This window comes from Pongo pygmaeus, chromosome 2 (assembly GCF_028885625.2).
Source record: "Pongo pygmaeus isolate AG05252 chromosome 2, NHGRI_mPonPyg2-v2.0_pri, whole genome shotgun sequence".
NCBI lineage: Eukaryota > Metazoa > Chordata > Mammalia > Primates > Hominidae > Pongo > Pongo pygmaeus.
The window spans coordinates 96,928,796-96,956,097 of NC_085930.1; the positions used below are offsets into that span (position 1 = coordinate 96,928,796).

At 38.7% G+C, this 27,302-nt stretch overlaps 1 protein-coding gene across 11 annotated transcripts in view; it reads right to left on the reverse strand.

The window, feature by feature from the left end:
* CCDC66 (coiled-coil domain containing 66) overlaps positions 1 to 26,037 on the reverse strand; it is a 70,223-nt gene extending 44,186 nt beyond the window's left edge. For 2 of the 11 annotated variants that reach the window (XM_054482043.2, XM_054482034.2), the window contains exons 1-7: positions 25,737 to 25,927; positions 24,060 to 24,124; positions 23,387 to 23,412; positions 18,827 to 19,268; positions 16,214 to 16,358; positions 15,900 to 16,003; positions 11,634 to 11,755 (exon numbers count right to left, since the gene is read on the reverse strand). In XM_054482043.2, coding sequence (XP_054338018.1) covers positions 11,634 to 11,755; positions 15,900 to 16,003; positions 16,214 to 16,358; positions 18,827 to 19,268; positions 23,387 to 23,412; positions 24,060 to 24,124; positions 25,737 to 25,747 — 915 coding nt within the window. In that variant the 5' untranslated portion in view covers positions 25,748 to 25,927. Of the gene's footprint in view, positions 1 to 10,509; positions 10,597 to 11,633; positions 11,756 to 15,899; positions 16,004 to 16,192; positions 16,359 to 18,826; positions 19,269 to 23,386; positions 23,413 to 24,059; positions 24,125 to 25,726 lie in introns of those variants that run through there. The other 9 variants (XM_054482040.2, XM_054482039.2, XM_054482031.2 and 6 more) reach the window with 8 other exon arrangements.
* Positions 26,038 to 27,302: the final 1,265 nt, after the last annotated feature.

Sequence of the window (27,302 nt, forward strand, 5' to 3'; positions counted from 1 at the left end):
TGACAGATTATGAGACCCTATCTCAAAAAAAATAATAATAATAATAATAAAAGTTGAGAAGTCAAAAAAGGGAAAGATATGTAGAATTCAGTTATGATTATGCATATATGAATATCTTGAGCATTAATGTAGATCAAAGTTTATGTATCTACTCATCAAGAAAGCAAAACAGTACCAGAAGGATCCACATCAAACTCTTGCACTAGACAATGACCATCACTAAGATTCTATAAAACACTTTTAGAATATTCAGCAAAGTTGCAGGAGATAAAACCAACACACAAAAATAAGTTGTGTTTCTATATACTAATCTATATACTAATAAAGAACAATTCTTCAAGGGTATTTAAAAAAATTCCGGGGGAGGTTCCAAGATGGCCAAATAGGAACAGCTCCAGTCTGCAGCTCCCAGTGTGAGCAACGCAGAAGACGGGTGATTTCTGCATTTCCAACTGAGGTACTGGGTTCATCTCACTGGGGATTGTCAGACAGTGGGTGCAGCCCATGGAGCAGGCGGGGCATCGCCTCATCCTGGAAGCGCAAGGGGTCGGGGAATTCCCTTTCCTAGCAAAGGGAAGCCATGACAGACGGTACCTGGAAAATTGGGACACTCCCACCCTAATACTGCGCTTTTCCAATGGCCTTAGCAAACGGCACACCAGGAGATTATATCCCACACATAGCTTGGAGGGTCCCATGCCTACGGAGCCTCGCTCACTGCTAGCACAGCAGACTGAGATCGAACTGCAAGGCGGCGGCGAGGCTGGGGCGGGGGTGGGGGGCGTCTGCTATTGCTGAGGCTTGAGTAGGTAAACAAAGCATCCGGGAAGCCGGACTGGGTGGAGCCCACCGCAGCTCAAGGAGGCTTGCCTGCATCTGTAGACTCCACCTCTTGGGGCAGGGCATAGCTGAACAAAAGGCAGCAGAAACTTCTGCAGACTTAAACGTCCCTGTCTGACAGCTTTGAAGAGAGTAGTGCTTCTTCCAGCACAGAGTTTGAGATCTGAGAACGGACAGACTGCCCCCTCATGTGGGTCCCTAACCCCCGAGCAGCCTAACTGGGAGACACCTCCCAGTAGGGGCCGACTGACACCTCATACAGCTGGGTGCCCCTCTGAGATGAAGCTTCCAGAAGAAGGATCAGATAGCAACATTTGCTGTTCTGCAATATCTGCTGTTCTGAAGCCTCCGCTGGTGATACCCAGGCAAACAGGATCTGGAGTGGACCTCCAGCAAACTCCAACAGACCTGCAGCTGAGGGTCCTGACTGTTAGAAGGAAAACTAGCAAACAGAAAGGACATCCACACCAAAACCCCATCTGTACGTTACCATCATCAAAGACCAAAGGTAGATAAAACCACAAAGATGGGGAGAAACCAGAGCAGAAAAGCTGAAGATTCTAAAAATCAGAGCGCCTCTTCTCCTCCAAAGGAACACAGCTCCTAACCAGCAATGGAACAAAGCTGGACAGAGAATGACTTTGATGAGTTGAGAGAAGGCGGCTTCAGACGATCGGTAATAACAAACTTCCCCAAACGAAAGGAGGATGTTCCAACCCATCGCAAAGAAGCTAAAAACCTTGAAAAAAGATTAGACGAATGGCTAACTAGAATAAACAGTGTAGAGAAATCCTTAATGACCTGATGGAGCTGAAAACCATGGCATGAGAACTACATGACAAATGTACAAGCTTCAGTAGCTGATTTGATCAAGTGGAAGAAAGGGTATCAGTGATTGAAGATCAAATGAATGAAATGAAGCAAGAAGAGAAGTTTAGAGAAAAAAGAGTAAAAAGAAACGAACAAAGCCTCCAAGAAATATGGGACTATGTGAAAAGACCAAATCTACATCTTGTGTACCTGAAAGTGATGGGGAGAATGGAACCAAGTTGGAAAACACTCTTCAGGATATTATCCAGGAGAACTTCCCCAACCTAGCAAGGCAGGCCAACATTCAAATTCAGGAAATACAGAGGACACCACAAAGATACTCCTCAAGAAGAGCAACCCCAAGACATATAATTATCAGATTCACCAAAGTTGAAATGAAGGAAAAAATGTTAAGGGCAGTCAGAGAGAAAGGTCGGGTTACCCACAAAGGGAAGCCCATCGGACTAACAGTGGATCCCTAAGCAGAAAGTCTACAAGCCAGAAGAGAGTGGGGGCCAATATTCAACATTCTTAAAGAAAAGAATTTTTCAACCCAGAATTTCATATCCAGCCAAACTAAGCTTCATAAATGAAGGAGAAATAAAATCCTTTACAGACAAACAAATGCTGAGAGATTTTGTCACCACCAGGCCTGCCTTACAAGAGCTCCTGAAGGAAGCACTAAACATGGAAAGGAACAACCAGTACCAGCCACTGCAAAATCATGCCAAATTGTAAAGACCATCAATGCTAGAAAGAAACTGCATCAACTAATGAGCAAAATAACCAGCTAACATCATAATGACAGGATCAAATTCACACATAACAATATTAACCTTAAATGTACATGCACTAAATGCTCCAATTAAAAGACACAGACTGGCAAATTGGATAAAGAGTCAAGACCCATAAGTGTGCTGTATTCAGGAAACCCATCTCATGTGCAGAGACACACATAGGCTCAAAATAAAAGGCTGGAGGAAGATCTACCAAGCAAATGGAAAACAAAAAAAAGCAGGGGTTGCAATCCTAGTCTCTGATAAAACAGACTTTAAACCAACAAAGATCAAAAGAGACAAAGAAGGCCATTATATACTGGTAAAGGGATCAATTCAACAAGAAGAGCTAACTACCCTAAATATATATGCAACCAATACAGGAGCACCCAGATTCATAAAGCAAGTCCTTAGAGACCTACAAAGAGACTTAGACTCCCACACAATAATAATGGGAGATTTTAACACCCCACTGTCAACATTAGACAGATCAATGAGACAGAAAGTTAACAAGGATATCCAGGAATTGAACTTAGCTCTGCACCAAGCAGACCTAATAGACATCTACAGAACTCTCCACCCCAAATCAACAGAATATACATTCTTCTCAGCACCACATCACACTTATTCCAAAACTGACCACGAAGTTGGAAGTAAAGCACTCCTCAGCAAATGTAAAAGAACAGAAATTGTAACAAACTATCTCTCAGACTACAGTTCAATCAAACTAGAACTCAGGATTAAGAAACTCACTCAAAACCACTCAACTACATGGAAACTGATCAACCTGCTCCTGAATGACTACTGGGTGCATAACGAAATGAAGGCAGAAATAAAGATGTTCTTTGAAACCAATGAGAACAAAGACACAACATACCAGAATCTCTGGGACACATTTAAAGCAGTGTGTAGAGGGAAATTTATAGCACTTAATGCCCACAAGAAAAAGCAGGAAAGATCTAAAATTGACACCCTAATATCACAATTAAAAGAACTAGAGAAGCAAGAGCAAACACATTCAAAAGCTAGCAGAAGGCAAGAAACAACTAAGATCAAAGCAGAACTGAAGGAGATAGAGACACAAAAAACCCTTCAAAAAATCAATGAATCCAGGAGCTGGTTTTTTGAAAAGATCAAAGAAATTGATAGACCACTAGCAAGACTAATAAAGAAGAAAAGAGAGAAGAATCAAATAGATGCAATAAAAAATGATAAAGCGGATATCACCACTAATCCCACAGAAATACAAACTAACATCAGAGAATACTATAAACACCTCTACACAAATAAATGAGAAAATCTAGAAGAAATGGATAAATTCCTGGACACATACACCCTCCCAAGTCTAAACCAGGAAGAAGATGAATCCCTGAATAGACCAATAACAGGTTCTGAAATTGAGGCAATAATAGCCTACCAACCAAAAAAAGTCCAGGACCAAACGGATTCACAGCCCAATTCTACCAGAGGTACAAAGAGGAGCTGGTACCATTCCTTCTGAAACTATTAAATTCAATAGAAAAAGAGGGAATCTTCCCTAATTCATTTTATGAGACCAACATCATCCTGATACCAAAGCCTGGCAGAGACACAACAAAAAAAGAGAATTTTAGACCAATATCCCTGATGAACATCGATGCAGAAATCCTCAATACTGGCAAACCGAATCCAGCAGCACATCAAAAAGCTTATCCACCATGATCAAGTTGGCGTCATATCTGGGATGCAAGGCTGGTTCATCATACGCAAATCAATAAACATAATCTATTCACATAAACAGAATCAATGACAAAAACCACATGATTATCTCAATAGTTACACAAAAGGCCTTCAACAAAATTCAACACCCCTTCATGCTAAAAACTCTCAATAAACTAGGTATTGATGGAACGTGTCTCAAAATAATAAGAGCTACTTATGACAAACCCACAGCCAATATCATACTGAATAGACAAAAACTGGAAGCATTCCCTTTGAAAAACGGCACAAGACAAGGATGCCCTCTCTCTCCACTCCTATTCAACATAGTATTGGAAGTTCTGGCCAAGGCAATCAGGCATGAGAAAGAAATAAAGGGTATTCAAATAGGAAAAGAGGAAGTCAAATTGTCTCTGTTTGCAGATGACATGATTGTAAATTTAGAAAACCCCAACATCTCAGCCCAAAATCTCCTTAAGCTGATAAGCAACTTCAGCAAAGTCTCAGGATACAAAATCAATGTGCAAAAATCACAAGCATTCCTATACACCAATAACAGACAAACAGAGAGCCAAATCATGAGCGAACTCCCATTCACAACTGCTACTAAGAGAATAAAATAACTAGGAATACAACTTACAAGGGATGTGAAGGACCTCTTCAAGAACTACAAACCACTGCTCAAGGAAATAAAAGAGGACACAAACAAATGAAAACCATTGCATACTCATGGATAGGAAGAATCAATATCATGAAAATGGCCATACTGCCCAAAGTAATTTATAGATTCAATGCTATCCCCATCAAGCTACCATTGACTTTCTTCACAGAATTGGAAAAAACTACTTTAAATTTCTTATGGAATCAAAAAAGAGCCCAAATAGCCAACACAATCCTAACCAAAAAGAACAAAGCTGGAGGCATCATGCTGTCTCACTTCAAACTATACTACAAGGTTACAATAACCAAAGCAGCATGGTACTGATACCAAAACAGATATATAGACGAATGGAACAGAACAGAGGCCTCAGAAATAACACCACACATCTACAACCATCTGATCTTTGACAAACCTGACACAAACAAGCAATGGGGAAAGGATTCCTTATTTCATAAATGGTGTTGGGAAAACTGGCTAGCCATATGCATAAAACTGAAACTGGACCCCTTCCTTACACCTTATACAAAAATTAACTCAAGATGGAATAAAGACTTAAACGTAAGACCTAAAACCATAAAAACCCTAGAAGAAAACCTAGGCAATATCATTCAGGACATAGGCATGGACAAAATGACTAAAACACCAAAAGCAATGGCAACAAAAGCCAAAATTGACAAATGGGATCTAATTAAACTAAAGAGCTTCTGCACAGCAAAAGAAACTACCATCAGAGTGAACAGGCAACCTACAGAATGGGAGAAAAATTCTGCAATCTACTCATCTGACAAAGGGCTAATATCCAGAATCTATAAAGAACTTAAACAAATTTATAAGAAAAAATCAAACAGCTCCATCAAAAAGTGGGCGAAGGATATGAACAGATACTTCTCAAAAGAAGACATTTATGCAGCCAAGAGACACATGAAAAAAAATGCTCACCATCACTGGCCATCAGAGAAATGCAAATCAAAACCACAATGAGATACCATCTCACAGCAGTGAGAATGGTGATCATTAAAAAGTCAGGGAACAACAGGTGCTAGAGAGGATGTGGAGAAATAGGAACACTTTTACACTGTTGGTGGGACTATAAACTAGTTCAACCATTGTGGAAGACAGTGTGGCAATTCCTCAAGGATCTAGAACTAGAAATACCATTTGACCCAGCCATCCCATTACTGGGCATATACCCAAAGGATTATAAATCATGCTCCTATGAAGACACATGCACACGTATGTTTACTGCAGCACTATTCACAACAGCAAAGACTTGGAACCAACTCAAATGTCCATCAACGATAGACTGGATTAATACACATACATCATGGAATACTATGCACATATACACCATGGAATACTACGCAGCCATAAAAAAGGATGAGTTCATGTCGTTTGTAGGGACATGGATGAAGCTGGAAACCATCATTCTGAGCAAACTATTGCAAGGAGAGAAAACTATACACTGCATGTTCTCACTTATAGGTAGGAACTAAACAATGAGAACACTTGGACACAGGGTGGGGAACATCACACATCAGGGCCTGTCATGGGGTGGGGGGAGGGAGGAGGGATAGCATTAGGAGATATATCTAATGTAAATTATGAGTTAATGGGTGCAGCACACCAACATGACACATGTATACATATGTAACAACCCTGCATGTTGTGCATATGTACCCTAGAACTTAAAGTATAATAATAAAAAAAACTCCATGTATAATGGCATAAAATTTTTTGAAAAAATCCCATGTACAATGGCATCAAAAAGAAAAAAATACTTAGGAATAAACTTAACCAAAACAATAACAAGAAAAATATATAAAAAAACAAAAAAAAATTTTTAAATTAAAAAGAAAAACTTAACCAAGAAGGAGTAAGACTTGTACACTGAAAACTACAAAACATTGCTAAAAAAAATTAAAGACACAAATAAATGGAAAGGTATCCTGTATTCATGAATTGGAAGACTTAATATTATTGAGATATTAATATTACCCAAAGCAATCTACAGTTTCAATGCAATCCCTATGAAAATATCAATAATCTTTTTTTTTGCAGAAATAGAAAAATCCATCCTAAAATTCATATGGAATCTCAAGGGACCACGAATAGACAAAACAATCTTAAAAAAGAAGAAAGTTGGAAGGGTCATACTTCCTGATTTCAAAACTCACTCCAAAGCCACAGTAATCAAAATGGTGAGGCAGTAGCATACAGACAAATGGAATAGAGGAGTCCAGAAATAAATCCTCACATACACAGTCAAATAGTTTTGGACAAGGGAGCCAACACCATTCAATGGGGAAAGGACATTCTTCAACAATGGTGCTAGGAAAAACTAGATATCCACATGCAAAAGAATAAAGTAGGGCCCTGACCTCATACCATATAGAAAACTTAATTCAAAATAGATCAAAGACCTAAACATAAGAGCTAGAACTAGAAAACTCTTAGAAGAAAATACAGTCTGATGATCAGACTTGGCAATGGTTTCTTTGATAGGACACCAAAAACACAGGCAACAAAAGAAAAGACATAAAATGGGCTTCATCAAAATTAAAGACTTTTGTGCATCAAAGGACACTACTATCAAGAGAGTGAAAAAGTAGCTCACAGAATGGGAGAAAATAGTTGTGAATCATGTATTTGATAAGGGATTATCATACAAAATATATAACTCCTACAACTCAACAACAAAAAAACCAGAAAAAACCTGACTAAAATGGGCAAAGGATCTCAATAGACATTTCTTCAAATATATGCAAATAGTCAATAAGCATGTGGGAAAATGTTCCACATCACTGATCATTGGGAAATGCAAATCAAAACCACAATGATACCATTTCACAACCATTGGGATGGATACTGTCAATAAATCAGAAAGTAAGTGTTGGTGAGGATGTAAAGAAATTGGAACACAGTGCACTGCTGATGGAAATATACAGTGGTACAGCTGCTGTGGAAAGCAGTGTAATAGTTTAACACAAAATTACAAAATTAAAATTGGTAAAAATTTAACATAAAAAATTAAACAAAAAATTATCACACAATCCTGCAATTCCACTTCTGAGTACACACCCAAAAGAATTGAAGCAGGAACTCAAAAAGATTATTTATACACCAATGTTCATAGCAGCATTATTCCCAATAGCCAAAAGGTAGAAACAATCCAAATTTCTATCCATGGATTAATGGATAAAGAAAACATCGTATATACATACAATAGGATGTTATTTAGCATTGAAAAGAAATGAAATTCTGACACATGCTACAGTATGGGTAAACCTTGAGGACATTATGCTAAGTGAAATAAGCCAGTCACAGGCTGAGACAGGAGAATCACTTGAACCCAGGAGTTCGAGGCTGGAGTGCAACATGACTGTGCCTGTTCAGCCTGGGTAACAATGTGATACCCCCAACTCTTTAAATTATAAGTAGAACAAAACTTTGTTAGCATTTGTTCTATTGTCAGTCACTATTCTAAGCACTTTATATGCATTACCTCATGTTTTAACACTCAAGGCTTTGGTGACTGCCTACAACCAAACTTCTTTCCCTCCCAATTATATGGAGAGGCTAACTAGATATTCAAATAGTATAAATAGTTGTAGCTACAGCTGGGATTTCTGAAAACAACTGCTCTAAGGTATTTGAGAAAACGGCTTTTTTGTTACACAGCAAATTCCTTTTCCCTCAATAACATCTCTCCAATTTTGTACCACATTCGCATACAAATACATAAAAACTGATTTTTTTTTTTTTTGAGATGGAGTCTTGCTCTGTCACCCAGGTTGGAGTGCAGTGGCGCGATCTCGGCTCACTGCAACCTCCGCCTCCCAGGTTCAAGCAATTCTCCTGCCTCAGCCTCCCAAATAGCTGGGACTACAGGCACGCGCCACCATGCCCAGCTAATTTTTGTATTTTTAGCAGAGACGGGGTTTCACCATGTTGGCCAGGATGGTCTCGATCTCATGACCTCATGATCCGCCCACCTCGGCCTCCCAAAGTGCTGAAATTACAGGCATGAGTCACTGCGCCCAGCCAAAACTGCATTTAAATAGTAAAAAAAATGAGCCGATAATCATACTCTTTTAACTCGTGGTTGTCCAGTCCTGGATATAGCATGTGTTTCGTTTTCTAGTCCTTCTCCCATCATCAATCCCCACAAACTTTTGATTCCAAAAAATTTTTAAATAACTTTATTGGGTTTTTTTAGTTATTTAAAAAAAGATACACATGAGGAATAAAAGTAAAATTCTAAGTCCCCCAACCAACTGAATGGATCATCTCTTGGCCAAGGACCCCAAAGTGCCTTGAAAACTGAGTTCTTGGCCATGAGTGGATGGGGAAATCAGACATACCACATTATACCTCCTCCCTCCCTGGCTAACCACTATTTAGCCTAAGGGCTAAACAGAAACCAGCCCTTCAGAAAATGCCAGCACTGATACCAACCAACCACCTGATGCTTCTGGCCAAAAGGTTTTTGTGTCCTCTGCTTCACTTTTTGATGTCAGAGGGCTGAAAACTCTACCCTTGGATCATGCTAATGCTGCCATTTTTTGTACATGGGACCCATGAAGGGGCATAAAACTCAATTGTGCATGCATGTTTCTCCTTTCATAAATATTCATGACTCCTCCTATAGCTTATTAAATACGTATATTCAGCCACTTCACTCAGCATAAATTCCTGTTCCCTTCCCCAACACCTTGAAGTTTCTGGCTCCTGGCTGGCCGAAGGCTATGCTTCCCAGCCTGTCAGAATGGCCATGCTGCAGGTTGCAACCGCTGAAGAGAAATAAAGTTCTCCTTTCCAAATTCATGAGCCTCGTCATTTCATCAGGTGACAAATACTATCATTAAAAAATATATACAAAATATTTTAAAACCTAAATGTCACCTCAAATGGTACTTTACTTGCATTAACAATCTGGTATGGATTATCCCCAGATAATAAATGACCTAAAAAGCCATGCGAATTAAGAAATAAATTATATATTGACATTTCAACTGAAAATTTGGCAACTGAAATTATTTAACATTTTTAGTATTACAGATTTTTTATCCTGATGTTGAGAAGTGAATAAGCCAACAATGGATCCTCACCAACTTCATGAAAACTTAAGTTTTAGCTACAGCTTTTAATGGTGTCTGCATACAACTTCTAAACTTTACACACTTAAAATTATCACCTAGAGCTACAGAATTTTCCAAAATGAGTTCTACCAAGACAACCTTATTGCCTTTTCAGTCAAAGTGCTTTTGGGATTGTGGGCAAATGCAATTAGGATTTCATTCCTTTTGTTAATGTAAAATTATCAACAGACAACAAAAGTATTCAATGTAGGCAAGTCAGCTCTACATGAAGCAGAATAGACAGCCATGCAAAAAATTTAACTTGAAGGGGTTCTATAAGAAATTTACCTAATTAGGCCATAGTGCCAAAAATTTCTACCACCAGAATCATCTCTTTAGGAGAATCATCCCTTTAGGTTACTACATTATTTTCAGAATACATTTGCTAAAATGTAAATGTTCACAAGGAGGAAGGGATAGTAAATGTAAAAAAGAAATGAAGGCAAATGAAGCATAATACACTCAAGTAAAAATTAACTGATAACTAAAAATAAGGAGGACTTAGATTCTCTCCTTCAAGGAAAATAGGTTAGAGGTCAAATACTAAAAGGTTTAAATATCCAAAGTACTGACACTTAGGACTTACCTCTAAAGTCTGACTAGCTCTAAGAAGTGAATGACCCATCAGCTTGGACCACCATAACCTGGCTACGAGACTGTGATAGAATGCTTGAAGAGCTAGCAGAAGTGTAAAAATAAATAGAAAAACAGTGACACTGTTTCTTTACCCAAAATTAACCACAGATAAAATTTAAAAATCACAAAAGCACTACACAAGGCACACTTGGCATATGTGTATATTTGATAACTAAACACTTACACATAGTGGCAGAGTTTTGTATGCATTTCAAAAATTGCACAGCTCCTTTATAAGACTCTAAAGGGAGCCTCTACACTCACCTAACAACATAACGAGACAACTCACAGAATGTAAATAGAGACCAGTTGAGGTCATAATTAAATTAAAAATAACACTGTTTTAAAATACCATATGAGCCAGGCCCAGTGGCTCACACCTACAATCCCAGCTACTCAAGAGGCCAAGGTGGGAGGATCGCTTGAGGTCAGAAGTTCGACACCAGCGTGGGCAACACAGTGAGACCCTGTCTCTAAAAAAAATTTTTTTTAATTAGCTGGGCATGGTGGAGTACACCTGTAGTACCAGCCATTTGGGAGGCAGAGGCAGGAGGATCCCTTCAGTCCAGAAGTTCAATGCTGCAGGGAATTATGTTTTCACCACTACACTCCTGCCTAAGCAACAGAGCAAGACCCTGTTTCTTTTTTTAAAAAAAACACACATACAAAAAACCCAACAATATGACAAGTTTTTTTAAATAGGCTGGGCGCGGTGGCTCATGCCTGTAATCCCAGCACTTTGGGAGGTCGAGGCTGGCAGATCACGTGAGGCCAGGAGTTCGAGACCATCCTGAGTAATGTGGTGAAATACCATCTCTACTAAGAATACAAAAAATTAGCTGGCCATGGTGTTGAGTACCTGTAGTCCTAGCTACTCGGGAGGCTGAGGCAGGAGAATGGCTTGAGCCTGGGAGGGGTAGGTTGCAGTGAGCTGAGATTGTGCCACTGCATTCCAGCCTGGGCGACAAGGCTTTAATAAGCTTTAAAAATAAATTCTATAATATGAACACTGCTTAGTATTTTAAAAATTGCAATTAAGATGTCTTACCCTAGATTGCAATTAAGATGTCTTACCCTAGATTGGTCAAGAATTTGATGTTTTTCCCATATTATTTTATCACTTTCAGATTTTTTCCAAGGATCATTCCATTTTTCAGAAACTTCTTTTTCTTTCTTCTTTAAAGCAACCTGTTCATCTGTAAATAATGTCCTTTTTAAAAAAATGTACAAAAACTGTAAAAACAGAACCATGTAAACAAATAATGACCTTCTTAATGCAGATACCAACACAGATCTAATCAAAACTCTTTTTTAGGAAGGAGATTAACTCACAAAGTGGAGAATAATTTTTTAGGGACACAGAATAAGAAAAAATTTAATCAGAACCAAAGTTAAGTATGGTACAATTTTATTATCACAATTACCAATAAGGAGCAGTTTTATTGGAATAACTTATTTTATACTTTGTCAATTATCATGAGGTTCTAGTTTCCTGTAATGTTCATTCAACTATTATTAAGAGAATTAAAAGCTAGAATTCTGAAGTAGAGAACTATGGGTTAAAATTCAAGTTGAACAACTTCCCAGCTGTGTGACTGTTAGCAAACTGCTGGTTAGTTTTTTTGTTTTTTTTTTAATATAGAGTCTAGTTCTGTCAGCAGGCTGGAGTGCAATGGCGTGATCTCAGCTCACCACAATCTCCGCCTCCCAGGTTCAAGCAATTCCCCTGCCTCAGCCTCCTGAGTAGCTGGGACTACAGGCGGCACCACCACACCCGGCTAATTTTTGTATTTTAGTGGAGATGGGGTTTCACCATGTTGGCTAGGATGGTCTCTATTTCCTGACCTTGTGATCCACCCGCCTCGGCCTCCCAACATGGTAGGATTACAGGCATGAGCCCACCGCACCTGGCCAACTGCTGGTAAGCTTTCTAAGCCTTGGTTTCTTCTATAAAGTGGGGATAATAATAGTGCCTATCTCAATATAGGGCTTGGTACAAAGTAAATATTCAATAAATGTTAGCTATTATTTCTTAATTGCTGACAAGTTAAAAACATAAAACCCTGTGTCTGAGAGATATAGTCAAACTAACCCCCCAGTCAACAGTAGTTCTTTAAATACAAAATTCAATGTTGTATAAATTTAAATTCCAAGAATGTTACTGGAAGCATGACTTAAATAGAGGCGCTTTACTGAGACAAGTTAAAAAAAACAGTAAACTGATTTTTAAAATAATTAAAGCATAAGGCCAGGTGTGGTGGCTCACGACTGTAGTCCCAGCACTTTGGGAGGCCAAGGCAGGCGGATCACCTGAGGTTAGGAGTTTGAGACCAGCCTGGCCAACATGGTGAAACCTCGTCTCTACTAAAGATACAAAAAGTAAGTTGAGCGTGGTGGCAGGTGCCTGTAATACCAGCTACTCAGGAGGTTGAGGCAGGACAATCACTTGAACCCAGCAAGCAGAGGTTGCAGTGAGCTGAGATGGTGCCATTGCACTCCAGCTTGGGCAACAAGAATGAAACTCCGTCTCAAAACAACAACAACAACAAAAATGATTAAAGCACAAAATATTCCAGTCATTTCCAAGTAGTTCCATCTTATTTCAGACATTTGGTATTGCATTTTGATGTGGAATGTGCTGAAAGAAAATATTTAAAGATGAAATTGTGATATAAACACATATCAAGACCGCCAAACCTTCTGATACTGCTAACATAAGTTTAATCTCTTCACTCTTCTTTTACCTTGATAATACAGTTTGGATATTTGTCCCCTTCAAATCTCATGTTGAAACGTGATTCCCCAATGTTGGAGGTGGGGCCTAAGGGGAGGTGTTTGGGTCACAGGAGATGAATCCCTCATGAATGGCTTGGTGCCATTCCCTTGGGATTGATGCTTGAGTTCCCCCTCTGTCAGTTCACACGAGAGCTGGTTGTGTAAAAGAGCCTGGCATCTCTCTTGCCATGGAAAATGCCTGCTCCCTCTTTGCCTTCCACCATGAGTAAAAGCTTCCTGAGGCCTCACCAGAAGCCGAGCAGATGCTGGTACCATGCTTGTACAGCCTACAAAACTGTGGGCCAAATAAACCTCTTTTCTTTATCAATTATTCAGTCTCAGGTATTCGTTTATAGCAACACAAAACAGACTAACACACTTGACTTCCAGCATCAATTCACTCCTTATTTCTGCTGCTTCTCTCTTTTTTTTTGTAGAGATGGGGTGTCACTCTGTTGCTCCAGCAGGCTGATGCTGAACCCCTGGCCTCAAGCAATCCTCCCATCTTGGCCTTCCAAAGTGCTGGGATTACATGTGAGCCACTCACCTGGTTTTGCTTATCTCTTTTTCTAAATCATCTATCCCAGCCAAGTTAGTGATGGCGTCACAAGACTTTCTAGTTTTTCAACTAGGGTGAAGCCCATCTCATGCCTTTAGCATAGCTATTCCTAAGAAATACAACTGTTATGTCACACGTTTTGCAAATTGTGATACGCAGACCCCAAGTTTAGTCGAAGAAGTAATGGCTATTTCTTAGTCACTAAAGAAATTTCAAGTCTCTAACAGAAATTATAGATTTTTCTGTCATAAGGTCCAAAGCTGAAAGAAAGCAATAAGCTTATTTCTGTCTAGAATACATACTGTCTGATACAACAATGATTATTCCTCATTGGAATGTTTTGGTTATTTAAAAAAGTGAAATCAATTAGTTTTTAGTAAAACCATCCTTAAACGCATAGGATGTCTGCTATGAAAAATTATAAAAACGGATTTCCAGGAAATGCAAAAAGTTTACAAATCTTTGACCTTACAACGGCTGCAGAATGTATTGATGACATTAATGTTTTTGGTGCACACTTCAGAGTAACAAAAACACACGACCTAAGGCATTATGAAACCACAAAGTTTCTTAAGCATTTGTAGAGAACTACTCTAGATGTCAAATATTATCAAATATGACTTTTGATAATATCATACTAAAAGATATACAGTAGACCCTCCAAATCCATGGGTTCCACATGAGCATCTGTGCATTTTGGTACCCTTAAGTGGGAAGACTATCTTTGAACCAATCTCTTATGGATACTGAGGGATAACTATACTTTAAAGGGAACTACAATGTTTTACCCCAAAATATATTAATTTGACACATTTCAAGATGGCTGTTCAGAGGGCCTACAAACAGAAGTAGCCTTGCAAAGCTGTCTTTTGTGGGGAAGATTTGCATCTGTAGAGAAAATCTGCATCGACACAGCCAGGCTTTCTCTGAGGATTCTCCCCTGTCCCGATATAGGATAAATTAACCGAGACTGACACCTTTAAAGGTCGGAAAGAAACATTTATCATCTGTTCTCTGAAGGCTACTACCTTTGAGGTCTCATGTACATAATAAAACCACTTTTGGCCGGGCGCGGTGGCTCACGCCTGTAATCCCAGCACTTTGGGAGGCTGAGGCAGGTGGATCATGAGGTCAGGAGATCGAGACCATCCTGGCTAAGACAGTGAAACCCCGTCTCTACTAAAAATACAAAAAAATTAGCCGGGCGTGGTAGCGGGTGCCTGTAGTCCCAGCTACTCGAGAGGCTGAGGCAGGAGAATGGTATGAACCCGGGAGGTGGAGCTTGCAGTGAGCCGAGATCACACCACTGTACTCCAGCCTGGGCGACAGAGCGAGACTCCATCTCAAAAAACAAAACAAAACAAAACAAAACAAAAAAACACTTTTACTGGCCAGGTTGCCTCTCCTCCCCCTCCCATAATCTGCTTTGCCATGCTCCATCCCCTATTCTTTCTGTAACCTCAACATGGTGGACAAGTGTCAGCCATCTGGCCATTTATTTTAGTTTTTTATTTTGTAAAACTTCCATGCATGTTAATAAATTTGTATGCCTTTTATTAATTTGCCTTTTGTCAGCTGATTTTTAAACAAAACTTCAGAGGGCAAAGGGGAAGTTTTCCCTTGGCCCCTAAACTTCATCCTCAATACATATTCTTTTTTATTTATTTATTTGAGATGGAGTCTTGCTCTATAGCCCAGGTGGAGTGCAGTGGCACGATCTCGGCTCGCTGCAACCTCTGCCTCCCAGGTTCAAGCGATTCTCCTGCCTCAGCCTCCCGAGTAGCTGGGATTACAGGTATGCACCACCACGCCCAGCTAATTTTTATATTTTTAGTAGAGATGGGATTTCACCATGTTGGCCAGGATGGTCTCGATCTCTTGCCCTCCTGATCCACCCACCTCGGCTTCCCAAAGTGCTGGTATTACAGGTGTGAGCCACCATGCCTGGCTTCAATACATATTCTTTAAGCCAATAAAACTATAATAAAGGTATAAAAGTTACCTACCTAGCTCTTTCCTCCACTGGGCTTTTTTTGCTTCCAACAAACTTCTATCACGTTCCCTTTCCCCCAAAGTACTGAATATATCAGCTGGTTTCCATTCATTCTCTCTAAGGTAAAACACAAAAGATAACAGAAACTGTATCATACATTTCTACCAACTGACTCCATAAATATTAAGTAATAAGCTTTTAAATAGCTCTAAGTATTCAGAGTAACTATTTCACATGCAAGTAAAGGAAAAGCAAAACCATATTCCAAAGACGACCACACAATAACAACAGATAGGAGTTACATACATGGCAATTTTTTGCTCACACTGTTTAGATGTCTCCTGATGTTCATTTAAGACAGATTTATTTTCAGCTGGGACAGATGAAACCATTTCAGTTTTTTTAAATAATCCCATAATGTTCTCATCCTTTGGCTGATTAGAAATACTGTTTAAATGTAGACTATATTGACCTACGAGGTAAAATACATGTTTTAAAATTAACACTAAATTATATCTATTATAATACTTGGCATAGTGCTATACAGTTCTTACATGTCTTATACGTTACTTAAATTAACTCTCAAAACAATCCTTGAGGTGGCCATTAAGTTTCCCTTCCTGTCAAAAAGAAAAAAAGGAAGCAGGGTGTGGTGGCTCACACCTGTAGTCCCAGAACTTTGGAAGGCTGACGTGGGCAGATTGCTTAAGCTCAGGAGTTCGAGATCAGTCTGGGCAACATGACAAAACCCCGTCTCTACAAAAATTACAAAAATTAGGTAGGTGTGGTGGCATGTGCCTGTAGTCCTAGCTATTTGGGAGGCTGAGGTGGGAGGATGGGTTGAGCCCAAGAGGTGGAGGTTTCAGTGAGCTGAGATAGTGCCACTGCACCCCAATCTGGGCAGCAGAGCCAGATGCCGTCTCAAAAACAAAACAAAACAAAACAAAAACAAAGGAAACTGAAGCCCAGAGGTTAAACGGCTTGCTCATGACCATAGCCATACAATTTCTTATATCAAATAAGGAAGAAAACAGGCAAGCAACAACAGAAAACAAATCTCCATTTCCTCTTGCCAGCATGCTTTTAAAAATAAAAACTGGCCGGGCACGGTGGCTCACGCCTGTAATCCCAGCACTTTGGGAGGCCAAGGTGGGCGGATCATGAGGTCAGGAGATCGAGACCATCCTGGCGAACATGGTGAAACCCCGTCTCTACTAAAAATACAAAACATTAGCCGGGCGTGGTGGTGGGCGCCTGTAGTCCCAGGTACTTGGGAGGCTGAGGCAGGAGAATGGCGTGAACCTGGGAGGCGGAGCTTGCAGTGAGCCGAGATCGCACCACTACACTCCAGCCTGGGCGACAGAGCGAGACTCCAGCCTGGGCGACAGAGCAAGACTCCAGCCTGGGCAACAGAGCGAGACTCCATCTAAAAGAAAATAATAATAAATAAATAATAAAAATAAAAATTATATGGCCGGGTGCGGTGGCTCATGCCTGTAATCCCAGCACTTTGGGAGGCTGAGGCAGGCGGATCATGAGGTCAGGAGATCGAGATCACCCTGGCTAACACGGTGAAACGTCTCTACTAAAAATACAAAAAAAAAAAAAAAAAAAAAAGTTAGCCGGGTGTGGTGGTGTGCGCCTGTAGTCCCAACTATTTGGGAGGCTGAGGCAGGAGAATGGTGTGAACCCGGGAGGCAGAGCTTGCAGTGAGCCAAGATTGTGCCACTGCACTCCAGCCTGGGTGACAAAGCGAGACTCCATCTCAAAAAAAAAAAATAAATAAATAAAATAAAAATTATAACACAAATCACAACCTAAAGGGGAATAAATACAAATATCTTGATAAATACTCATTACCTTGACGTTATTTTTCCTATTTAGCTGTGAAATCAGTGGAACACCTTTTCATGAATTGTCTCTATGCCCAGCTATAATATCAAAATCAGATGTTTAAGAGGGCTCACAGGCTGGCTCAAAAAATGTTCTGATTTCTTTTGAATGTGCTAGTTCTCCCAATGAAGAGAAAGAAATCATGAAAGTCTACATGATTAGGCAAATTCCGCTTTTAACTTTGTTGATATGATTTCTTGTTATGCCTAATAAGCAGGTTGTTGCTCGAATTTTAGCCTTAAAGACAAAATCCAGCTCCCTCATTTTTACCAAGAATAATCTATAACAAGAGAGTAAATAATTCCATCTTGAGTATCACAGGAATATTCAGGAGTTAATGGGTCCCCAAACCATTTGTGGGGCCTCTCCATGTGAACTGTTAATTTTTTATTTATTTCACTATTGCCTAATAAAATTTTAGATATTTCTATTGTCTTCATATTCGCAATTCCTTATCCCAAAGTGGAAATTAGAAGGCTTTTAAAAACACAATACAATGCCAGGACTTGTGAAAGACAAAGCATGTAACACTCTACTGTTCCTTCCAAATCTGTGTTAATCTTGTTTTTTAAAAAAAGTACTGCCATTTCTTAGCATGGAATGAGGAACAGGAAGAGTAAATGCAGTGGCCAGGAAAGCAATGTTTTTCAGTAACTCAAGTCAAATAGTCACAGTAAGGCTTCCTTAATTTTCACTGGAAATACGGTAATTTGTTTTTAAACAATGTTTCATATAACTATTTTAAATATGAGTAAAGCCTCCTATATTCTAAAATAAGTATAATAATAGTTTTTTGTACTAACATTTTTTCTAAAATCCATAGAAACTAGGTTTCTTAATATTCTGAGCACTAACCTTAAAATATGGCACAACTATAAAAATAATTTTGCATATTAGAGAAAGCCCTCTAAAAGAACAATTATTTTAATAGATTGACAGGTTAAATTAGAGTTTAAGAGTCACAGTTACATAAAACCCAATGAATCTGATATTCTAAAACACATACTGAAAAAATCAAAATTCACGAAAACTTTAGAAAAATCTTACTTTTTGCCTCCTTTCCATTCTCAGTCAGGGAAAGAGATCTATTTCCTTGGTTTACAGTCATCAAAATCTGTTGTAGTTGCTCTTGTGTTAGACACACCAAACTGCTCTTCATGTTTTCAGCTGTGATGTGTTTTTTGTGAGGCTTCTGTTTACCTACTAGAGATGTATTTACGGTGTTTCTAGTCTTCTGCATATTAGGGGTTGCAGGTGAAATCTCTTTCTGGATATGAAGACAGTCTTTATCTATACATTGTTTACATAAATCCTTAGTGGATGAAAAAGTCATTCCATTTTTTTCACCTTTTGCCTGTGATGTTTCTGAACCAACTGTCTTCTTTTGCAAAAGTTTTTCACTCCCAATACAAGTATCTTGTGTTGATTTTAGAATGTGCCCAGTTTTTGTTCTTAAAGGACATTTTGCAATCTTGGCTTTATTTCCCATCTGTTAAAACACCAGAAGCTTATTCTTTATAACTGTCCAAGAAAAATCACCAATTATCTTTATTTATATGATCTGTGATAAACCAGTCCTCTAAACTTGTTTCCATTTTGCTATTTAGGTAATATAACCATAAAAAACTAACTCTTAATACTTGCAAATCTTCATCAACAACTAGAAATTATCTTACTTCAGGAACTTTTATTATAGTTGTTATAGGACATCTCCACTATACTCCAGCTTTGAATCTAATGTCTACATTACCTCTTTTTTTCAATAAAAAAAAATTTTTTTAACTACTTTTTTTTGACACAGCATTTCACTCTGTTGCCCAGGCTGGAGTGCAACAGCACAATCTCAGCTCACTGGTCACAACAGCACAATCTCAGCTCAACCTCCACCTCCCGGGTTGAAGCAATTCTCCTGCCTCAGCCACCTGAGTAGCTGGGATTACAGATGCCCACCACCATGCCTGGCTAGTTTTTGTATTTTTAGTAGAGACAGGTTTCACCATGTTACCCGGGCCACCAAGCCCAGCCATTTTTTATTATTATAAAGACAATGTTCAATGGATTTGTTTAATATCCTCAGCTCACTTCACAATTTATATGGGGCCAGGATCCCAAGACCAGAACAAATCAGAGAAAAGTAACATTTTTAAATATAAAATGTTGGCCAGGGTGCGATGGCTCATGCCTGTAATCCCAGCACTTTGGGAGGCCGAGGCGGGTGGATTGCCTGAGGTCAGGAGTTCAAGGCCAGCCTGGCCAACATGGTAAAACACCATCTCTACTAAAAAAAAAAAAAATACAAAAAATTAGCTGGGCGTGGTGGTGGGCTCCTGTAATCCCAGCTACTCGAGGGGCTGAGGCAAGAGAATTGCTTGAACCCAGAAGGCAGAGGTTGCAGTGAACCGAGATCGTGCCACTGCACTCCAGCCTGGGCAACAACAACGAAACTTCGTCTCTAAAACAAACAAAATATATATATATATATATAAATATATATAAATATATAAATATATATATATAAATATATATAAATATATATAAATATATATATAAATATATATATATATAAAATGTGCTACCTAGCACTAATATTACAAATACCTTTTAGTATGTCACTGATTCTCACATGCAGATGTACTCATAAAAATTTTTTTATTGTTTTATAGTTCAACTAATCTTTGAGACTATTTTAAGTGTAAGAGTTTTAGAATCCATTATTTTAATAAATTACTTATGATACTGTATTATCTGTATTTTCCCATTTCTCTTCCTATAAACCTAAGAAATTAGGCAAGTAACCAAGTTTACTTCATTACCACAGATTGAAGAAAAATAAAAATGTAGGAGAGGCTGCGCACAGTGGCTCACACCTATAATCCTAGCACTCTGGGAGGCTGAGGCGGGAGGATCGCTTGAGCCCAGGAGTTTGAGACAAGCCTGGGCAACACAGGAAGACTCCTGTCTATACAAAAATTTTAAAAAATTAACTGAGCCTGGTGGTGTGGGCATGCGCCTGTAGTCCTAGCTACTTGGGAGGCTGAGGCAGGAGGATCCCTTGAGCCCAGGAGGTCGAGGCTGCAGTGAGCCATAATTGTCCCACTGCACTCCAGCCTGGACAAAGAGAGAGAGCCTGTCTCAAAAAAGAAAAAAAAAAGAAAAGAAAAGAAAAATGCACAGATTTTGATAGAATTAGGAAAGCACTTTGACCACATGTGTTAAACTTGATGATAATGAGATAGAGTTCAGCTGTGTTTAAAGAACACACAATGGAGATTACAATAATTCAACCAGTGGGAAATGGGGGGAAAAAAAAGAGACACATAGGTGTTGTAGTAACTCAGGAGCTTACCCCATTAGAAGGAACAAAGAAAAGCACTATGCAGAGATAATTCATGAATAACTTGCAGAAAAGAGAATTCAACATCTAGTGGCAGAACTGTGAAATTTGGGAAACTAAAAAACAAAACAAAAAAGGAAGACAATACTACTGATTTTGGTGTTTATAGTCTGTGAAGAGCAAAAAAGAAATGAGGAGGATCTCTGTAACCTCTATCAATATGGGAAGAGAAACTTCTTGAAAACAATCAATACAGAAGGGAAACTTAGGTTGCATCAGTATTTTGAAGTCCCAAATGCAATGGGGATAAACCCAAACAATTTGCTTTAAGGCAGTAAACAATTTAGGCTCAACATCAGTTGAGAACATAGTAGTTACTCTTAAAAAAAAAAAAAAAAAAAATCCTAAAACACCTCTAGACAGCTGATAGAATTTTGTAATTAAAAGTCTAGTAATCAAAAGTCCAAGACTAGTAACTTTATTATAGGCCTACCAAAAATCCAAGACTAGTAATTCTGTTTATTATAGGCCTATAAAGGATCTTCAGATATTCTGAGTTGGTTAAAATGACAATAAAATGTCTTCACAAATGTGGCTTCTACAACAAATCAGCCTGGAGAAGACAAAAATAAACCATTACCAATAGCTTTTCATCTAGGAACTTGATAAAGGCCACTGTATTTGTGAATGTGTTTCAAATAACAGCAGTTAGTTGCAATTTTTAATAGGGAAAGGGGTAGGAATAACATACAATCTGTAGTCTGTGATTAGGGGAGCATACATGGTATATAACTATATGATAGAGAAAGAGAAACAATTTTTATATGTAGCTTGTGGAATTGTTCTGATCATCTTCACCTATTTATTGAGTGGTATTTTGGGTACTCCAGCAACTTCTTCACCTTAATTAAACCTGCAAGGAAAGCCATCAAGGGCTTAAAGTTGAAGGGTAAAGTGGTACATCACCCAAACTGGGTTCTATCCACAGACAAGCAAAGACTTTAAGACATTGCAAAGATAGAAGAAAAGGGGGCTGTAGTAAGTTATGGAAGAGGAGAAGAGAAATTCCTACTGATATTAATGTAAAAAAGAACTAGGTAGCAAGAAAAGTAGAAGTATCAAAAAAGTTGGCTTTTTTTGCTTTTGTTTTTTGAGAAGGAATTTCGCTCTGTCCCCCAGGCTGGAGTGCAGTGGCGCGATCTCGGCTCACTACAACCTCCATCTCCAGGGTTCAAGTGATTCTTCTGCCTCAGCCTCCTAAGTAGCCGGGACTAGCGCCACCACACCTAATTTTTGTATTTTTAGTAAAGATGGGGTTTCACCATGTTGGCCAGGCTGGCCTTGAACTCCTGACCTCAGGTGATCCACCCACCTTGGCCTCCCAAAGTGCTGGGATTACAGGCATGAGCCACCATGCCCAACCTCAAAAAAATTTTTTAAATGGTAATTCCAGCCTATGCAACATAGTGAGATCCCATCTCTACTAAAAATAAAAAAAATTAGCTGGGCATGGTGGCTCATGCATATGGTCCCAGCTACTCAGGAGGCTGGAGGAGCATCTGCAGCCATGATTATGCCACTACACTCCAACCTGGGTGACAGAGTGAGACTCTGTCTCAAAAATTAAAATAAACAAAGTGATAATGTATTTTGTAGAAAAAAGCACAATAGATTCCTGATAAGGGAAAATAATTTAAAAGGAAAATTACCCTTAAGCTCAAGTGCAACCTTTTAAAGGAAAAAGCTAAATGCATGCTACAATTTGTGAATTAAATTTCGCCTTTGGTGTGGGCAAATGGAATTTGAGTATGAAAAGAAAAAACATTTCTGTTTAAAGTCTGAACATCTATTTTTAAAGATCTCAAGCTGCATTGTCCAGTACAGTCCATTATCCATTAAATTCCATTAAAAATTAAAGGAAATTAGAAATTCAGTTGCTTAGTCATACTAGTTACATTTTAAGTGCTCAATAACTATACATGACTAGTGGCCTCCATATTCGATAATACTGATTTTATTAATGAACACTTCCATTAACATAGATGCTTTACTGAATAAGCACTTATCTAGAGAAAGAGGTTCTATTGGGCTAAACCTAAAATGATTCAATTTCTGTGAAAGGACCAATCTGAAAGCAAGAAAATAATAACTCCTCACTATAATTCCAAACCCCTTAGAACACTTGACATTTCCCAGGAATTATTTTCTAACCACTGTAAATAAAACTGCATTTTACATTTGAAAACAGGTCAGGTCAAAGTCATATGGCTTACCTTCACAGACATTTTTGATTTATGTTCTACAAAAGAAAAAAGAAATTACTAAACTATCCACCAAAAACATACTAAGGTGGTAATGCAAGAAAACTGTAATTAATATTGTTATAAGGTTTTAAGCTAGCAACATTATCCCCGAAAGCATAAACTTTAGATCTTGACTGAGTATTTTTTTCTAATCCAGTTCAAGGATTTACTTCTATTTTTATCTTTCCAAGGTAAAACTATAAACAGAAAAAAAATGCGAAGGAGAAGGCACCAAAGTACATTGAGTTTAAAAACGAATACTAAAAGTGACTTTAGCATTTTACTGTGGTCTTACTATAAACTTTTCTCAAATGATACATTATTTACATACAAAGAACAGAATTACATAAATTTTACTTGTATTATTCATCAGGCAATAAGGATATCTGCTATGTGCAAATATAATGAACACGCAATATACTGGAACATTAAATGTTATAAGTCTGAATACTGACAATAGTAAGCAGTGTTGTAATCTGATTTTATTTGGCTAGAAGCAAATCTGCAGAAGTTTCAGGAAACAGCTTTTTCCAAAATATCATTTAAATATCACTCTATCACAAGCAAAAAGTCTGTTGAACTAATATAAATTTTATGTATGAATTTAAAAGTTAACATTTCAGATTTCTGTAACACAACATACCATATGGAGACAATATTAGCTTGGTTTTTCCATCCAGTAATTCAGTTTCAAGCTTTAAACCATCTCTGCAATAAAAAAAGAAAGTTGTCTCTCATTTTCAACAAACCGCAACATTTTAAAAAACCAGAAATGTTCATCTGAACCTTGACAATAAATCCATTATTTTGAATTTATGCAGGAATCTTGTACATATCGAACCAGTGTTTTAATTTAAAAAGTTTTGCAATCCAAGATAAAACTCGCAACTACAGGGGGAAAATTCTTCAAACTCTTCAATAATACAAGCATTGTTATCATTAACCTGAAATCTCATTTTGTTATTGGTAAACTATAAATTAAGTTATCATACCACCATTTTTTAATAATGCTGTTACCAAAACTCCTCACATAAGTTAAAGGAGCAAGATATATTTAACCGCCATTCATTAGTTTCATAATGAACTCATGACTAAAACATTCTACGGAGTGCTGGAGCATCGAAAATGACTACTAACAATGCCATCAAAGTTAGTAACTGCTTGAGCAAAGAGTACCACTTTCAATATTTCAAATAATACATAGTGATATTTAGTACGATGCTTTATACGTGCATGTCAGAAGCAAAGGCATAAAGTAACAGTAGGCACTGCCTACTGTTTGTCTTGAACAAGTTTTGTTCAAGACAAAACTTGAACGTCTGTTAAGGTCCTAAAACTCCACTGAGAACAAAAATGGCAGCCCATACATACAGTCCATAATTCAGAGAGAGAAAATTAAATCCAGCAAGCCAGTCAAGGGAGAGAGAGGCTGGGAAAGGTCTGATTAGGAATGCGAAATTTGCGGTGTTGCTCAGGTAGGGGAAATCAAATTACCTCAACTTAACTATTAAAGGTAAAACACTGGAAAGAATAGGTTTTACGGCTTTCCTTATTGCAGGGTTATGAACAGTTCATGTTTATGTTGGTGAAACGTCACCAAGAAAGAAAAGACCTTCAATGGTAAAGTATCTTCAATGACGCACTGCACTGTAATCTCCTTAAGGGACACACTATCTTATTTATTTCCATATCCCCAGATTCTAAAACATAATAACATTTGCTGAACGATGGGTAGTTAGGTCTGAGTTTGGTGGCTTCTCATCTTCTTCAAATAACAAACTTGCGAGTGATGAAGACCATGCACCAGTCCTTTTTATTTATTCACCCCTACTTAAGGAGCGCCTACTAGATGTTAGGCACTGGTACCACATCGATTTCTTGAGAAGCCAGGTTCCCAGCCTCGTGGGCCTAAAACTAATCTGGGCGTTCCAACATTCTGCAAGACTCCAAAAACAAGGTGGCGAAGAACCCGGGGCGTGGGCCAGGAGTCCTCCCCAGGAGCCGCCACGCTTCCTCTAACTGTCTCGTCATTTCTCTCCTTTCCTCCTCACCTCTCTTCCCTCCCCATCCTGAGGTAAATAAGGGACCGAAAGGGGATCACGGGCAGTTTTAATGCGAGTCATTAAGTGAAAACGTAAGGTCTGTGGAGTCGCTAAGGGCCGACCCATCTGCCTCGATCTTCTACCCGAGAACTGGGCTCTGCCCCTCTCGGCGGCGAAGGTTGGGAACGTTCTCCAGTAGACTCCAAGGGACAACCCAGACACACATGCCTCCTTTCCGCTGACGACCACCTTCCTTCCCCCAGCTTACCCCAGCTTACCCCAAGTTCATGGCCTGACCTCGCACTCTCTCCACGGAACGCTCAACCCCCTTGTGTACGTCGGTTGCCGCCGCCGCTCAGCAAGCGCTACGCCAATTGGATATAGGGGTGCCGGCGAGCTGAGCAAGTGGACCAATCAGGGTGGGGCATGCTGGTGGATGCGCTGAGCTGGGCCGGGGCTCCTGCGGCGATGGTTGCGTTTGCCGTTTGTGCCCCGTTTGTGCCCCGTTTGTGCCGTTTGTTCCCCCACGCACAGCGGAATTTGGCCTGACCCGGCTTATGAGTCTAAGGCTTCGGTGGCGGAGACCTGCGCTTCTCGCAATTGTAGCCTTCCAAAGCGCGTGCGCGCACACACGCATATATATATACACACACACCCTTTTTACACACACACACACAAACGCACACACACACACCCTTTTTGGGGTCACCATTTGCAAGTAAGTTACAGACATTGTAACACTTAACCCTTTAACATTGCAGCATGTATCTCCTAAGAATAGATGTTCTCCTATATAACCACAGTACAATTATTATACCTAAGATCATTAATTTCATAATTCCCTTCCCGATTTAATTTCCCCCACTTGTCCTAAGAATATCTTATAGGCATTTTATTTAGAAAGCAAAAGCCAATCGCGCCACTGCATTCCAGCGGCCTAGGCGACAGAGTGAGACTCCGTCTCAAAAAAAAAAAAAAAAAAAGCAAAAAAGCAAGAGCCAATCAAGGATCACACATTACATTTGGTTGTTAAGTATCTTTGCACACACTCTTTCCAGAAAAAAACAATGAAAGGTATTAATTATTAAATGCCTGACAAACCTTTACTTTTTTATTTTTTATTGTTGTAATATGTGTGTTAAAATTTGCTATTTTTAGACATTTTCAAGTGACAATTCCATGATACAATGTTGTGGAATACACCAGTATATTTTTCCAAAACATTTTTAATACCTTCAAATAAAAATTCTGTACCCATTAAGCAATAACTTCCCATTCTCCTCTCCTCTCAATCCAAAGAAACCTCTAATCTTATTTCTGTCTCTAGGAATTTGCCTATTATAGATATTTCATGTCATAAAAGTGGAATCATACCATATTTGTCCTTTTGTTTCTTCTCATATAGCGTAATGTATTCAAGGTGCATCCATGTTGTAGTATGTATCAGAGCTTCCTATCTGTCTATGATTGAATAGTATTCTATTCTATGTATATATATACCACAATTCGTTTACTCATTCATCCATCAATAGACATTTGGGTTGTTTCCATCTTTTAGTTATTGTGAATAATGCTGCAGTGAACACTGATGTACAAGTATCTGTTTGAATCCCTATTTTCAATTTTCTTGGTATACATCTAAGAGTGGAATTACTGGGTCACATGGTAATTCTATGGTTAACTTTTCGAGAAACTGTCAAACTGTTTTCATAACAGTTGCAGCATCTTACATTTCTGCCAGCAATGTATATGAGGTTCTAATTTCTTCACCCCAACACTTGCTTTTTCTTTTTCTTTTCTTTCTTTCTTTTTTTTTTTTTTTTTTAGAGACAGGGTTTTGCTGT